We start from the raw sequence: 14,875 nt of genomic DNA on the forward strand, positions 1-14,875 counted from the left end.
AGATAGAAAGAAACTTTCAATTGCTGAAATGATCCTTATGATAAGTCCTGACAAAGTCTTCTTGAGTCAAAATTGTTGGACATCTCCTTGATAAATTTATTACCCTTGGAAGACAAACTTTAAACAGTTGAGCAATTCAGTCTCCTGGGAGCCTCTTGTTAGCAAGTACAACCAAAGGTGGAAGGTATGGTTTTCATTGATGTTGATTATATTTACACATTTGCTTAGTTTAATAGGGTGTTACTGCTATATGCGTCAATACTTGTGATGAAACCAGACTGTAAAAATGAAATTGGCTTTTTTACAGATATATACAAAGTTGAACCAGAAGAGAAACAGACCAATAAGAATAAGAAGAAAAAGAAAAGTATTATTTTTTTTTTTGAGCTATCAAATGATAGAATAATTTTCTTATTTCAAATAAGCGAACCTTTATTTTATGTCAATTCATCTTTAGACACAAGACAACCATCAATTTAGTCATGTAGAAATATAAAAAGAGGGACTTGCAAACAACAAAGGAACAAGTTCCTGACTCGGGATTGGTATATAATACAGCATGGTTACATATGTTATGACCTATACATTACCTATAAAATCAGTTCCTACTTAATGTTTAATGTAAGAATTACATTAAACTGTAAATGATATGACTCATGTTTTTATTTTATAATTACCTCAGTGATCATTTATTTAACTTTATTTATAGACATTCCACCACAGACACCTGTTGAAGAAGAACCTTTAAGTGACAATGAAGATTTAGATGAAGATAGTCAGTCGGATGATGGAGACGATTCTGATGAGGAGAAGAATGAGGATCCACAGGGAGAAGTAGAGAGTAATGGACAAAATGAGGGTATGGATGAGGATGGGGATAGAAATGATGATGAGGAGGAGTCTGATGAAGAAGATGAACATGAAAGTAGGACTTCTGATTTCTTTATCCTAACTATTGACACCACTGCTAGTTTTATAGTCTACGATTGAATTATAGCAAGTGAAATGTCTTATGACATTGGATATAAACAGAATAATGGGTTGTAAATTAAAGCTCTCTTCTTTAGTCATAAGGGACATTAAGTTTTACTGCTTTCTCTACGAATATACATCTCTCCCATAAAAACTTCATTAGCTAAATTGTGAGATCATTCATGGGATTGCTATCCTGCTTCAGCGTGATGAGTTGTACCATATGTAAGTCTTTTGTCTTGGTCACTCAGTCACTTCCGTTTAACTGGTCTTCTATTTAAATTTTCTGTGTTGTTGATTTTTTCTTGAACTAAATGAAGAAAATTCTTATTGGGAATTGTTAGAAGTTGGTACATGTAAGTATCTTAGTGTGATGGTTGTAAACTGTGTTGGACATTTGTCTCAGTTCTGCAAATCCCAGTTTACCAGAAATCAGATAGAAATTAAATGCTCTTTTATTGATTGATTTTTTGTTCATCAATTTTGGGAATTCAAAGTAGGAATGCAGCTTTAGTGTGATGAGTTTGACGGTGTGTAAGTCTCTGCCATCATCCACATCCTGATTACCAGATGCATGTTGGAATTCTGCAAGATAAGGAAATCTCAAACACCCAATCTTGCATCAGCAAAGCGGGAGTTTGATTCTTTTTCTCACTTCAAGTTTGTTTTCTGATAAAATGTTTGAATTGAAATGATCTGCATTTAACAGCTGATTGTGATATTACAGGCCAGTGATACGTCATGACCATATGTAAAATTTAGGTCACTTAAAAACAGTATAAACAAACTACAAGAAATTATCATTGACCGATTATTCCTTTTATAAATATTGTTTTAAAAGAATTTTTAAATTCATTTTTGTTCATTAACTTGTTATTCAGTTGTGCCTATTTTTTTTTTTTAGTAAAGCACACATGTTCTGTCTCAACCCATGGGTGAGTTAGGAAATCTCACACAGCTAAAAATTGTCTTTTCTCTTTAATGAGATAAGGGTATCTGCCTTTGGACTCATCAAATTATATTTAATACAACCATTGAAATTAGTAGACAATATGTACAGTCAGTGTCTAAACTACCCAGACTATTAAATGTCATAAAAAATAGGACATGGGATATGCTTTTATTTCAAATCTTAATACAACATGTACTCTTATCAATTACTACTTTATTTCAGTCAAATATGTTTTCTACTAGGATTTTGGTACATGTACTAATTTTGCTTATTTTTTAAGGTCCACCTAAAAAGAAGAAGGTTGAATCTGCTAAAAACATAGAATTACCTGCTGGAAGTACTTGTAAGTGATTGGTAAAAAAATTTAAAAAAAGACAGTAAAATAATTTTTTTCCTTGTAAGCATAGTTAGTGAGATTTTGTCTGTAAATTTGCCAGTTATGAATTACACTAAAGGTTTAAATTTTCAATTAGCATTGTTCTATTTTTGTCAAAGAAAAATGGGTCCATCATTATTTCTGGTTTGTGTGGTATTAACAGTGATCCGTAGTATCTATGCTTATAGGATAGATTGTACTATATTTTTTTGTTTTGATATATCAATTTGAATTATTCAAAGTCAAGTATTTCATTTATTCAAAAATGCAAAAAATGAATTAAATATGTTTTTTGATATCAGTTATGTCCCCATATCAGGCCATTGATTGAAGACCATAGAAATGGTATATGAATATATATAGAATGTTTTATTATGGATTTCAACCCTTTTGGAATCAGCCTGATAGTTCTAACTTGCCTGTTTTTTATAATTTATTATCAGGCAACTGCACACCTTTTTTGCGTTAATGATTTTCATTAAACATTTAGCATTATATTTACAGTGACATCACTGATTAAAATTTCAACTCTGAACAAAGGTCATAATGATTTTTCCATTTTGCTGTGAATATGATGGTAATTTAACAAATAAATCACAGAAATTCTATTTTATCATTGTTTTACCAAGGGCTGGCTATTTATGTTGTATTGTTTTACCCCGAGCGATAAAATAACAACATAAATGGCAAGCTCATTGTAAAACAGAGTTTCCTTGATTTAATTTTGATTCTAATAGGACAAGTTTCCTCATATTTTTGAATACATGCAGTCTACGAGTTTTTACAAAACGTTGGTCATATGTTAATCACTTTTTTACCATGGCTATGGTCTTAAGAGCTTTGAAGCATGTCATATTAGAATTCTTTATTTACATCATAACCATCAAAACTGTTTATTATAATTACTGGTTAATAGGTTTGGTGGACATCTTTATTATATTGAAATTAGATATCTGGTTTAATTTTAGGTTCAAAGAATATCCTTACAGACACACAGTTTACTTCATTGGAGATATCAGATCTAACACAGATGGGCATTGAAGATATGGGATTTAAAAATATGACAGAAATTCAGGCTAATGCTATTCCTCCATTGCTGCAAGGGAGGTAATAAATGTTACAAATGTGTTGTCCCCTCCAAAAAATAATGCTGTTCTTCCACAGTTGGGGATATAGCTCTTTTTCTTGATAAATTTGTAGAGAATGCCCAATCACAGAACAAGAAAAGTTTACTATATTTTTTTAGCAAAGCCACTACTAGAATTAGATACGAAATAGTTCATACAGGACACGTACAACTGTTTTGATATTTGTTTAATTTAGTAGTCTTTCTAAAAATCATACAGTGGGTGAAAAAATGCCAAAACCCAACAAATTCACGTTTTATTTCTTATTCAGAAACATTTATAGACCACATACCCAGTCTTAATTTTTACTTGGTTGTTGCACTTTCAAGATACAATAAAGACTGTGTGTGAAATTGACACTTTGCAAGAGTTATTGTTCTTCATTTGGTTGATTTTAATGGAAGGAGAATGTATGTTTTTTTCTCAAATACATGCATCTGAATACAGAAAGGACTATGTTTATGTGAAAATGTAGAATATGTAGCCTAAAAAAACATTTGGGTTTTTTTTTGGATGGGTTTTTGTACACCAAGAATCACTTCTACAAGAGACAGTGTCTGAATTTTTTATGTGGACTGGTACTTATTTGTAAGTTGCACTTCTTGTTTTAGAGACTTGATGGGAGCTGCTAGAACAGGAAGTGGAAAAACTCTGGCTTTTCTTATCCCAGCCATTGAGCTGCTGTATAAACTAAAGTTCATGCCCAGAAATGGTAAGATATAATGGTAGTTTTTAAGATTCTGAATGTTAGGTACAGAAATTTCACTAAGGATATATTAATGTGCAGAATTATTCTCTGTTTGATATTGAATATCATGAAATTCAAGTATTTTGAACAAATAAAAATCTTTCATAAACCCTGATTTATAATTTTTAATCAAAGGGTGTCTTTTTGGACAATTAGTAAATAGTAAATGTTTTGTAGGAACTGGCTGTATAGTTATTTCCCCTACAAGGGAACTGTCAATGCAGACATTTGGAGTCTTAAAAGAACTACTGAAGCATCATTGTCATACCTTTGGTTTAATAATGGGAGGCACCAGTCGTCAGGATGAGGCAAAGAAGCTGTCAAAGGGAGTTAACTTTCTAGTTGCCACACCTGGTCGGTTGCTTGATCATTTACAGGTAACTTGCATATCAAATGGAAGATACGTTTAGGGCTGTTTCAGTAAAACATATGAGGGAAGGCGCTTTTATTCATTGAATATGCATGGATGTTCAGGTCTCTTGACAAAATATAAAGTTTAATATATATATCAATAGAACTTCCATGGGTGAAAAAGTGCCTTCCCCGAGTACCTCATGAAATAGCCCTTATGCATACCTTTTAAAAGGAAACTTTTTTTAAATAACCAGTACAATGGTCTTGAGGTATCAAGACTATTTGTAAAATTAAAAATAGATAAGTGAACAATAGCCTTATTCAAGAGGTAAAAGGGAACTAAATAATATAAAATACAAATACAGTCAAACTTCACTCGCTCGAACTCGGATGGCTCGAACACCTGGGATTTCTCGAACACAATTCAAAGTACCAAAATTTTCTCCTATATAATCAATATAAATAACCATGGATTTCTCTATTTTCGATTTCTCAAACACTCAAACTGACTAGTCGGTCTGTTCGGTGGTAAATCTTAGAGAATAACCATCACTAACTTGAACTCGTCAGCCATTTTGTCAGCTTGGATAATAAAAGGTGTGAAAAACTGAAACCCTATCATTAGTCAGTCATTTTAGTTAATTACAGGTAATACTTGAGTCATCACTAATTAGGTAGTTTTGATCTTAACATAGTACTGATTAAAGTTTGAGAATGTTCCGAAGTCGGTATGATGAAAGCATGAAAGATAATCAGATAAAAACAATTTATTGACCAAGGAACTTGAACTCTGAACGTTTATAAAGGCAAACACAGCATTTTTAATGTCCACAAATCAACATAATCTTCTGAAAGTGAATGAAAAGGATCCACGAACTAACACAATGTAAGAAGTAAGCAATTTCTACTGGTAAAGTCGGAAAAAAATCCGGAAATATTCAAATTTCCAATTTCTCGAACTCCCGATAACTCGAACACATTTCAATGGTCCCTTGGAGTTCAAGCTACCGAGGTTTGACTGTATTACTTTATATAACATGGAAAAGGAGGCCCAGTCTATTAAGTTTTATTTTCATTTTATTTGTATTTGTATTTAACCTTTTAAATGCACCTATTGTTCACTTATTTGTTATTTATATTTATACTTAATTGAGCCAATTTACAAATTATATCATTCTTATTTTTTACTTATATTTATAAATTATTGTGTGTTAAAAAAGCTTTCACTCAATCTTGTGAAAATACATATTTGATATTTAAAAGCTTATAAGACAATTGTATTTAAGATAGAACATCACCAGAAAGAAAGGAAAGAGAAGAAAAAAAATGAATTATCCTATTCATACAAATTCTGTTACTTTTTCAGAACACATCACATTTTATGTACAAAAACCTCCAGTGTTTGATTATTGATGAGGCTGACAGAATACTAGACATTGGTTTTGAGGAAGAAATGAAACAGATTGTGAAACTTTTGCCTAGTAAGTAGGACGTTGCAGATGTTTCTGTGCTGATTTTTTAAAAACAGTATTATACTGAATTTTTTATATGAGGCCTATTCCTGAAAAGTAGGTTAGAGAGGGTTCAAAGCATTGTTGGAGAATATTTATTCTTTTGAATTTAGAGATAAGCTCATTAATATCGATATTAAAAGATTATTGAGGAACCTACAGATTGCATACATTTCACTTGAATGTTGTCTAAATTAAAAATCTATTCTGTTTGTAAAGTGTTTATGATGTTCATTACAGAAAGGAGACAAACCATGTTGTTTTCTGCCACTCAAACAAGGAAGATAGAAGACTTAGCTCGCATTTCTTTAAAAAAGGAACCACTGTATGTTGGTGTTGATGATAAAAGAGAAAAGGCTACAGTTGAGGGATTAGAGCAGGTAAAACTATTTGATACTCACTTTTAAGATAAGGATATGCATATTTCCACCAGTTTGAGATTTCTTATCCCTCCCACAGGTGAGATAAAACATGCAATATTTGTGATATCATATTTTAATGTTTTAAGACATCTTTATATACAATGAAATAGTATCAAGGAGGGTGTTTTGAATTTGGGTATTTATCACAAAATTTTAAAGTGATAAAAAAGAAAACAATTTTGCTAGAAAAACTTTAAATCTCTGATTTTCTCAGGTAGGATTTTCTCTATGCCTCAATTTATAGAATCTTCTACAATAGTGAGTTTATTATGAAATTTCTAGAATCAAGAGAAATAAATTTTCATATTTTTAATATTGAAGCTTGCCCAGAAATCAAATATCTCAAGATGTTTGAAATTTTATAATCAACAAGCTGTAATTGTAAAATCTGTTTCTATTAATTTTTTTATGACAAAAATAATCCAAATGCCTTTTAAATATAAAAAAATCCCCAAAACTAAATACCATGTGAATCGTTGCAATACAGATTTTCACACAAACGTGTCGTCACACGCATATTAACATTCTGAATAATGTAAGAGTAATCAAGGGAACCAAGTTCATAGCGGAAATCAAAAGAATGTAATCCAGGGACAACGACCAGACATGGAAAACAGACATACACAACAAAGAACATAAAGTAACTAAAATCATAAATCAGTCAATTTTAGACTTTTTGTGTGCTTCATAACTACCATCAAAAAACGTATTCAGTGTAAGAAAATTCTAAAATTTATCTTGTATTAAGACAATAAAACACCTTAGACCATCACTGTAATTCAAGGTGGGAACTAGGACAATTAAAATCAAATACTGAGAAACAGAAAACTCTCTAGAGCGAGAAATATTTATAACCAAATGATCAGGGGGTGTGAAAATTAGCTAGAAATTAGAGATTTTGGAATTTTACCCTTCCCTGTGTGTGTGAGATTTCCCTGTCTTACACTCTCAGGGTTGTTAGATTTTTAATTCATTTATAAATTGATGAATAAAACTTAATTTATTTTTTAAAGAAAATAGTTTTCCTCAGGCCATTCTACTCAAAATTACATTCATACTTCTTTAGTTGTTATATTTTCTGAATTGAAAATTTGCTTATTTACATAGGTATTAATCTTTGAAAACCCAAAAGAGGAGATTTCCCTCGTAAATTTTCTGAAAGAGAGATGTTTGATGGATCATCATTTTGCAACATATTTTACCTATCAACTTTTTTGGTACTAAAACTGTAAGATAATATGTGACATATTTTTTCATATGTAACAACATTAGATAGGAAATGCTTGAAAGAAATTGGTCCAAATTTCTGAGCTTTATTGCTAGAGAAAAAGAGACCTTCAGAAAATTCTAGTAATAAAGAGTCCTGGTTGCAATTGTTCAAGGGAAAGCCATCTTTTTGCATGGTCATGGCCAAGAATATTCAATATTTCCAAAATCACAAAATTTTAAATAAAATATTTTTTGTTGACCTGGCCCAATCAGTCTCATTTTGTTATTTCAGGGTTATGTTGTGTGTCCATCAGAGAAGAGATTTTTGCTGTTATTCACTTTTCTGAAGAAGAATAGGAAAAAGAAAGTGATGGTTTTCTTCAGCTCCTGTAAATCTGTCAAGTATCACCATGAGCTGTTAAATTACATTGATCTACCAGTCTCCTGTATACATGTAAGTTACAAATATGCTTTTGTAGTTGAATTTTATATTCCATCTTTTTTTTTACATGTGAAATTTGGTATACTGCTGTTCTGTTGATACATCTTTAACCTATTTAGATTTTTCATATTTTATTGCATTCTTATATTTAAAGGAATGTGTGTTGCTCCCACTTCATTCATAGACACATGGCTTTTCTGTAATACTTTTAATGGTAGACAATGGAGCTGACTGACACAAGGTTCTTAAACCACCAACAGAAGTTTTGGATTATAAGAGTACCTGGTAGTAGCCCCATTTATTAAGGAATTAGGGACCAACAAATAGCATTTTATATATCTTTGTATAATTGCTTATTTCTTGACAGTTTCAAAAGGGTTTGATAAAATATTTTATGTATAAATCTGGTTTGAATCAAGTTCATTCTTATCTGTGTCCCAAGGTGAAGGTCAAAATTCAACTACATTTTGAGAAAAAATTATTTCTTGAGGTTCCATAATATAATGAATAAAACTTATACTTAGATTTTTGAATTTAAGACCATTTATTGATTGATATCTCATGGATGTCTGAGGGATCCAAAATATAAGTTTATTTGATTGTCAGCCAAATTTAAGTAAAATTTTGGTTACAGTATGGTGAATATTAGTTGGTCAGGTGGGGAAATTATATTCATAACATTTTTCTCATCAACTACTAATTGCAGCCTCTTGGTTACATGGTACCTAGCATCAGGTACTGCCTGTCGGACATCTACTTCCTGTTTAATGAAATCCAGCCATTTCTGTCTTTTATCCACTATTTAAAAAGACTGAATTCTGGGGGTATTACTATATCTAACCTCCATTTAGATTTTTATATGCCTGTCAAAATTTTGATGGGATGTATTTTGGAGTGCAAATTTCTTGAAATTTAAAATAAATGTTTCTTATGATGGTCAAAAGGGTCTGTATATTTCTTGGTGGAAATCAGATTAAAACTTCAAGTTACAGGACTTTGTAACTAAGGAAGTTATTTTTTTCACATGTCGCACTGTATCTCATAAAACGATTTATGATTATTGCATAAAACTTCACACACTTGCTAGTTATACTAATCTGAAGATCTGTATAATTTTTGGTAATGATTCTTTATTTTATTTTGGAGTTATTTAATTTTTTATTGAGTTTGTTGAGTACAGTGGTGTTGTTTTTTTTTACATTTCGAGCTGCATGAGGGGAATATATGGAGTGCATTAATCCTTAAAAAATATGTATGAATGATTAGATCACAGAAAACTGCCTTCCAACCTTCCCATACATTTATTGATGGAATAGTCCTTAGAAAGAATCAATATATGTTATTTATTTTAGAGAAACATTATGCCATGAATGCTGAAACATGTTGTAACAATTTTTATTTCTTTTTTCAACATTCTGTTTTATGGAGCTTTGAAATTTTCAATTTATGTGTTGACATGCAAAATTTTCATTTCAAAAATCTTTGCTCCCTTAATCAGAATTATTGCTTCCATTTAGTATCATATAAAAGATGTTGTTGGCAATTTTTGTCTCTTATATAAACTTATAATTAAGCAGGAATGAGTGATGATATACTTGACATGACATCCTGTACAACCCTGTGTTATTCCAGAAACATATCTATTATGTTGTTGTTTCACAAGACGATGAGCGTATCATGCACTTGTGGCACTGCTGTTCATTTGTTTTTGACCAGTATAAATAAATTTCAAGATTTTTAACTTTCAAGTTCTAATTACCTATACCACAGTTTTTTTTCTGTCAAAAAACTGAATCTTATAAGAGCTATTCTAGAAATAAATGAATGGGGTGTTGGGAGGCACTTTTTATTTGACCCACCATGTTTACAATTGTTTTCTTTCACTGTTATTAAAGGATGAAATGTAAAGAACAAACACCCATCAAATTTTAATAGAGGTGTCTCCTGACTCCCCCCCCCTTCATAATTAACTCGGGAATAGCCTTAGCTAGATTGTTATTAAACTGCCAAAAATTTAGCAGAGGGGGGAATGTATTGTTATGCCCATGCTATGGGCATCAGGAGCATTAAGTTTTACTACCATCCATACTTCTGTCCCATTAGTCAGCCAAAAAGTAAAGCATTTATTGAAATGAATTAGAATTTGCTATTTAGCTTAAGCATGATGAGTAATACTATGCCTTAAATTTGTGTCTTGATTGAGAATTCACTACTTGTTTACTGATTGTTTAAGTCTGGCTTGCTAGGAACATCTCTGTACTGTAAGCATGTTTCTTCTTGTTTATTTTTATATTTCACACCTTTTATTAAGGAGGTAGAGCTAAGGTAAGGGACACAAATCATTGGAACGTTTGTATTCAGCATTTTACATCAATTTCATGTAAGCATTAAAGTAAATTGGATTGATTTCATTCTGTTTCAAATGAAAGCTTGAAAGGCTTTGGTAAAATTGAATATGATACAAACATATCTCTGATTTCAAGAGTTATATCCCTTACCATAGGTCTACCTCCTTGAACAGTGATTTTTTTTTTCATTTCGCAAGTTGTTTTGTAGTTGCTTGCTTTCAACCACCTTTACCACAAAGTTATTACACTGATCTAATTTCATCACCTTGTCCCTGGAAATGGTCACATACTACCCTTTCATATTTAAATTGAAACTGTGATTGAGTAAGTGTAGATGAAATACTAGCAGGTAATTGTGATGGTGCAAAGCTTTTATTTGAGAACTAACAAACAAGGTTTAGGGGTTCATAAGAACAACTCTATATTGCTTCCTCTACAGCTTGTAAGTATAACTACTCCTACACTATATATTATGTACGCCAGACATTAAATGTGCATCATGCAAGATAATCATTGTCAGATGTTTGTAAATATCTTTCCTAGATTTATGTACATTTATATTGCACTTCCAAGCTTCAGTATGACATCCTACTTACTGGTACATGTAATACAATTCATCAAATACATGTTAACCTATATTTTTTTTCCATTTTAAAATGTCAATGTGGATTTGCTTAATTATTTATAGAATATAGAAACAATGTCATCATCACAATATTTATTTCCTGAATTATTCTATTGTGTAATATAGTCTTCTATAATTTCATGCAATTTCTAGATTGCTAAAAAGCTCTTTTATTTTTATAATAAGAGCAGAAAATGCCTGGAGAATCCTTAGGTCAATTATTACAGACCTGTTTTTTTTTAACACAGAATTCTGCTTCATAATTCTTTTACTGTATATTTACATCTGATATTGCCAATTTCCTCAGTGTTTGTTAAGCTCTTTAATTTAGTTCTATTCTTAGGAAGTAATGCTCAGATACAATATTTTGATTGATTTCTGTTGAAATATTTTCTCATTTATTTAGAAAAATTGAATAAAAATGTGTGACAATGGGATGTGCCCTTGCTATTTTGGGAGGAATTGATTCGACCACATAGAGTGTTCATGTGCATTATCTCCCTTTTACCAAGTAATATTTTTGCACTGAAAACTATTCCTTACTGATGGACTGGATGACACTGACTGATTTATTACCGATGAAAATAAAATGTGCTGTATAATCCAAAAGTTCTGTTTATAACTTATAAAAATATTGCTAATTATCAGTACAAATTTATTATACTGCTTACATAATTTGAAATTGATTAATTCTGTAGGAGTAGAAAATAATTAATTTTCTACATATTACTATAAAATGGTCATGGGTCACTTGAAAGGAAATGGGTAAGACATTAAAGTGATGATAACAGATTTCCCAACATGTGTTGATATCTTATCATACCTACAAACTCCAAAGATAAATTATGTCTCACAAGTTTTAAAACATCAGTGTAATTGTTTGCCAAGTGCAAGAGTGCATCTTTTTTACTTTTCATCTTTTACTATTTTCTTTCTGGCAATAGATAGGATATATTCCATTACGTAGACTATTGATAATTTTAACTTTACTGTAATGCTACCATTGGCATAGGTTTATTCAGGGGTTTTACTGGACAGTTTAAATCTAAAGAAATCATGATTAACACTACTCAAATTGATTTTTTTCTTTTAGAAATCAGAACTTTTCCTCTTTTCCACAAATTGTGAATCTACAACAGATAATAACATGTTAATAGAGAGTAATCAAGGGAACCAAGGTTATAGCGGTAATCAATAGAATGTAATCCAGGGACAAAGACCAGACATGGAAAACAGACATACACAACAAAGAACATAAAGTAACTAAAATCATACACACAAAGTAACAAAAGCAAATGAGCAACTCGGACTCCACAAATAAATGGGAGCATGGACCAGGTGCACTGGTAGGTTAAGTGTCCTCTGCTTTTCTAGAAACACCCACCGAGTTACACTATTGAAATAAATGTTCAAAGAGGTGTTGTAATTTTTGTAGCCTATCCTAAACCTATCCTGCACTTAATGTGAAGTAAATAAATGTTTTAAAAAAATCACCCATTTGCATTCTTCAATGAAAAAGAAATCATTTAGCAAGAAGAATTTAGGTTTTAAATTATTGGCCCATTATTTTATAGATATTTCTATTAATTTCTTTTCTGCAAAATATTATAGAATCATATAAATGACTATTGATACAACTACAAAAGAATTTCTCTTTTTTACTACCCCTTTCATGTTTTCATTACACATGTAATTTGCTATTTTAAGTATTATCAGGTGTAGCCTTTATAAGATACAGAAGTCTCTTGTTAACTAGTTTAAGAAAAAAGGAAGCTAAATAGCTCTTCATTAGAAATACAAGTTCTTTGATTTTGAGCATTTGGTCGAGATAATTAGTCTAAGTTCAGTGACACAGTGGTTTCTTAATGTTTACACACCTCAATCCTTGGCAACCAACCTGGATACCTTCCAGACAAGGTAGACATGTTTTAATTGAACCATGGGAAGGGTCATGTGATGATGCCATATGTATTTGTCATGTAATATTTGCTAGACACATGGATACTAGGAAAATAATAAGTAAATGTGTGTACCTACGTCTGTAATTTCTGGCTGCTTTGCAACACTAGTCATAGATCATTTGCAAACAAATGAAAGAGGTGTAATGATGCTGAAAGATGCTATTACTTTAGTGCATTGTTTTTCATATTAAAGTTACTAATAATGGAATAGCAAAACAAGTTTTTAGAAACAAATATGTTGAAATTAGAAACAAAAAAGATGACAGAAGATAATTGATTCTGTTGTGTTTCTGATTATCACTGGCATTAACCTCATTTTAGAATAGGATTAGGTTCCTCAAATAATTCTAATTAGAATGAAGTATTTTAATTTTGAATTCCTTTTCCCTCATTTAATTAATTCCATATTACTCATTGAAAGGCTGCTTGTGGTATGTTGGTAAGATGAAATGGGGCATTGTTTTAGGGCCCAATTCAATGTAAATCTGACAGCAGTTTTTAGTCAGATTTAACTATTTTCTTTTGCTCTCTAATAAGTGTGATTTATTCATTTCTTTTTCATCTTAAGTCCATCATTACCTATTCCTTACTTGCGGAGCTCGGGATGCAGCCATATTTTATCCTGTTTTTGCAGAGTTACCTCCTGTAAGAGCAGGTGTAATTTTGAAGTCTCTCTAATCGCGGTTCGGATTCAGATGCAGAAAAAAGAGGTAACTCGAATGAAAATGGAATCCCCTGCAGACATATACAACGGTGTTTCTAAAATTTACAGGCTGTTTCATTTTGTTGGTAGGTTACATATGGATGATTTTCATTTGTATCCCGGGTAAAGAAAATTTATGGCAGGGTCAGTATAACGAGAAATTTCCTTTTGACTTTCGAGATTTTCTAATGTATCCTCGATATCAGATGGAAAACCTTACGTATTCTGAATAGACACCTGCTCCAAAGGGAGATAAATGTTGACAAAATGTTGGTCCACAACATAGATTTTCCCTATCTGATTATCATATATGCCTGTATTAGTTTTGAAAATATAATAGAAGCTGAAGGTGGCTGTTTACCCTACCAGTGCACCTGGTCCATGCTACCAGGTTTTAGTGGATTGTAAGTTTCTCATTTACTTTTGTTTCTTTGTACAAGTTTTCTGGTTATTTCATGTTCTTTGTTGTATGTGTATGTTTTTCCTGTCTAGTCTTTATCCTTGGATCATATTCTTTTGATTAACACTCAAATCTTGGTTCCCTTGATTTTTCTTCTACAAAGATTTGGTATTGTTCACTTTATTTACTTCTTCACTACATATCTGTGATTGGATGATTTACACCAACAGCTCTGTTTACTCTTACATAATACATGTCAGCAACTATCTCTTATTTGTTTCTTGAAAAGCTTTGTGCCTTACAAAACAATTACATAAATCTGTATTATTAGGAAACCAGTAGGGTATTGATGATTGAAAGTGCCTGATCAAAGAAGTAATTAGGTTTCCTTTGTTTATGACAAAAAGTATAAAAAAATCACAAATCCAGCTACTTTTCATAGTTAAAGGTCTTATTGGCCATGCTTTTCAAAACTTTTCTGTTGGGAGGGTCCTGTTGCCAACTAAACCTTACTCTTATAAGATTTATAAATGATCAAGCAAAGTTCCTATGGTGATGAATTAGTCAGTTTATTTAAAATTAATTTGCAAAAAAGAATTAGATTAGTTAGCAATGATGATGTAATGAAGAAAGGTTTTTGTGATGGTGTGAAAAGTCTACAATATTCTGTTCTGTTTCTATTAACTTTGTTTTATCAAATGATGAAGATTAACTTTCCCACAATG

The 14,875-nt window shown here is 31.3% G+C and overlaps 1 protein-coding gene across 1 annotated transcript in view; it reads left to right on the forward strand.

Annotated features, from left to right (window-relative positions):
• Positions 1 to 14,875, forward strand: part of LOC148614799 (uncharacterized) — a 38,419-nt gene that overhangs the window by 4,091 nt on the left and 19,453 nt on the right. Inside the window, exons 2-10 of the mRNA XM_088589173.1 lie at positions 308 to 367; positions 710 to 925; positions 2,205 to 2,267; positions 3,269 to 3,407; positions 4,039 to 4,139; positions 4,353 to 4,552; positions 5,896 to 6,010; positions 6,281 to 6,420; positions 7,964 to 8,125. Of these exons, the coding sequence (XP_088445299.1) occupies positions 308 to 367; positions 710 to 925; positions 2,205 to 2,267; positions 3,269 to 3,407; positions 4,039 to 4,139; positions 4,353 to 4,552; positions 5,896 to 6,010; positions 6,281 to 6,420; positions 7,964 to 8,125 (1,196 nt within the window). The remainder of the gene's footprint in view (positions 1 to 307; positions 368 to 709; positions 926 to 2,204; positions 2,268 to 3,268; positions 3,408 to 4,038; positions 4,140 to 4,352; positions 4,553 to 5,895; positions 6,011 to 6,280; positions 6,421 to 7,963; positions 8,126 to 14,875) is intronic.

Source organism: Perna viridis, chromosome 6, assembly GCF_037379345.1.
Source record: "Perna viridis isolate PV_CMFRI_1.1 ecotype Kerala chromosome 6, ASM3737934v1, whole genome shotgun sequence".
NCBI classification, from domain to species: domain Eukaryota; kingdom Metazoa; phylum Mollusca; class Bivalvia; order Mytilida; family Mytilidae; genus Perna; species Perna viridis.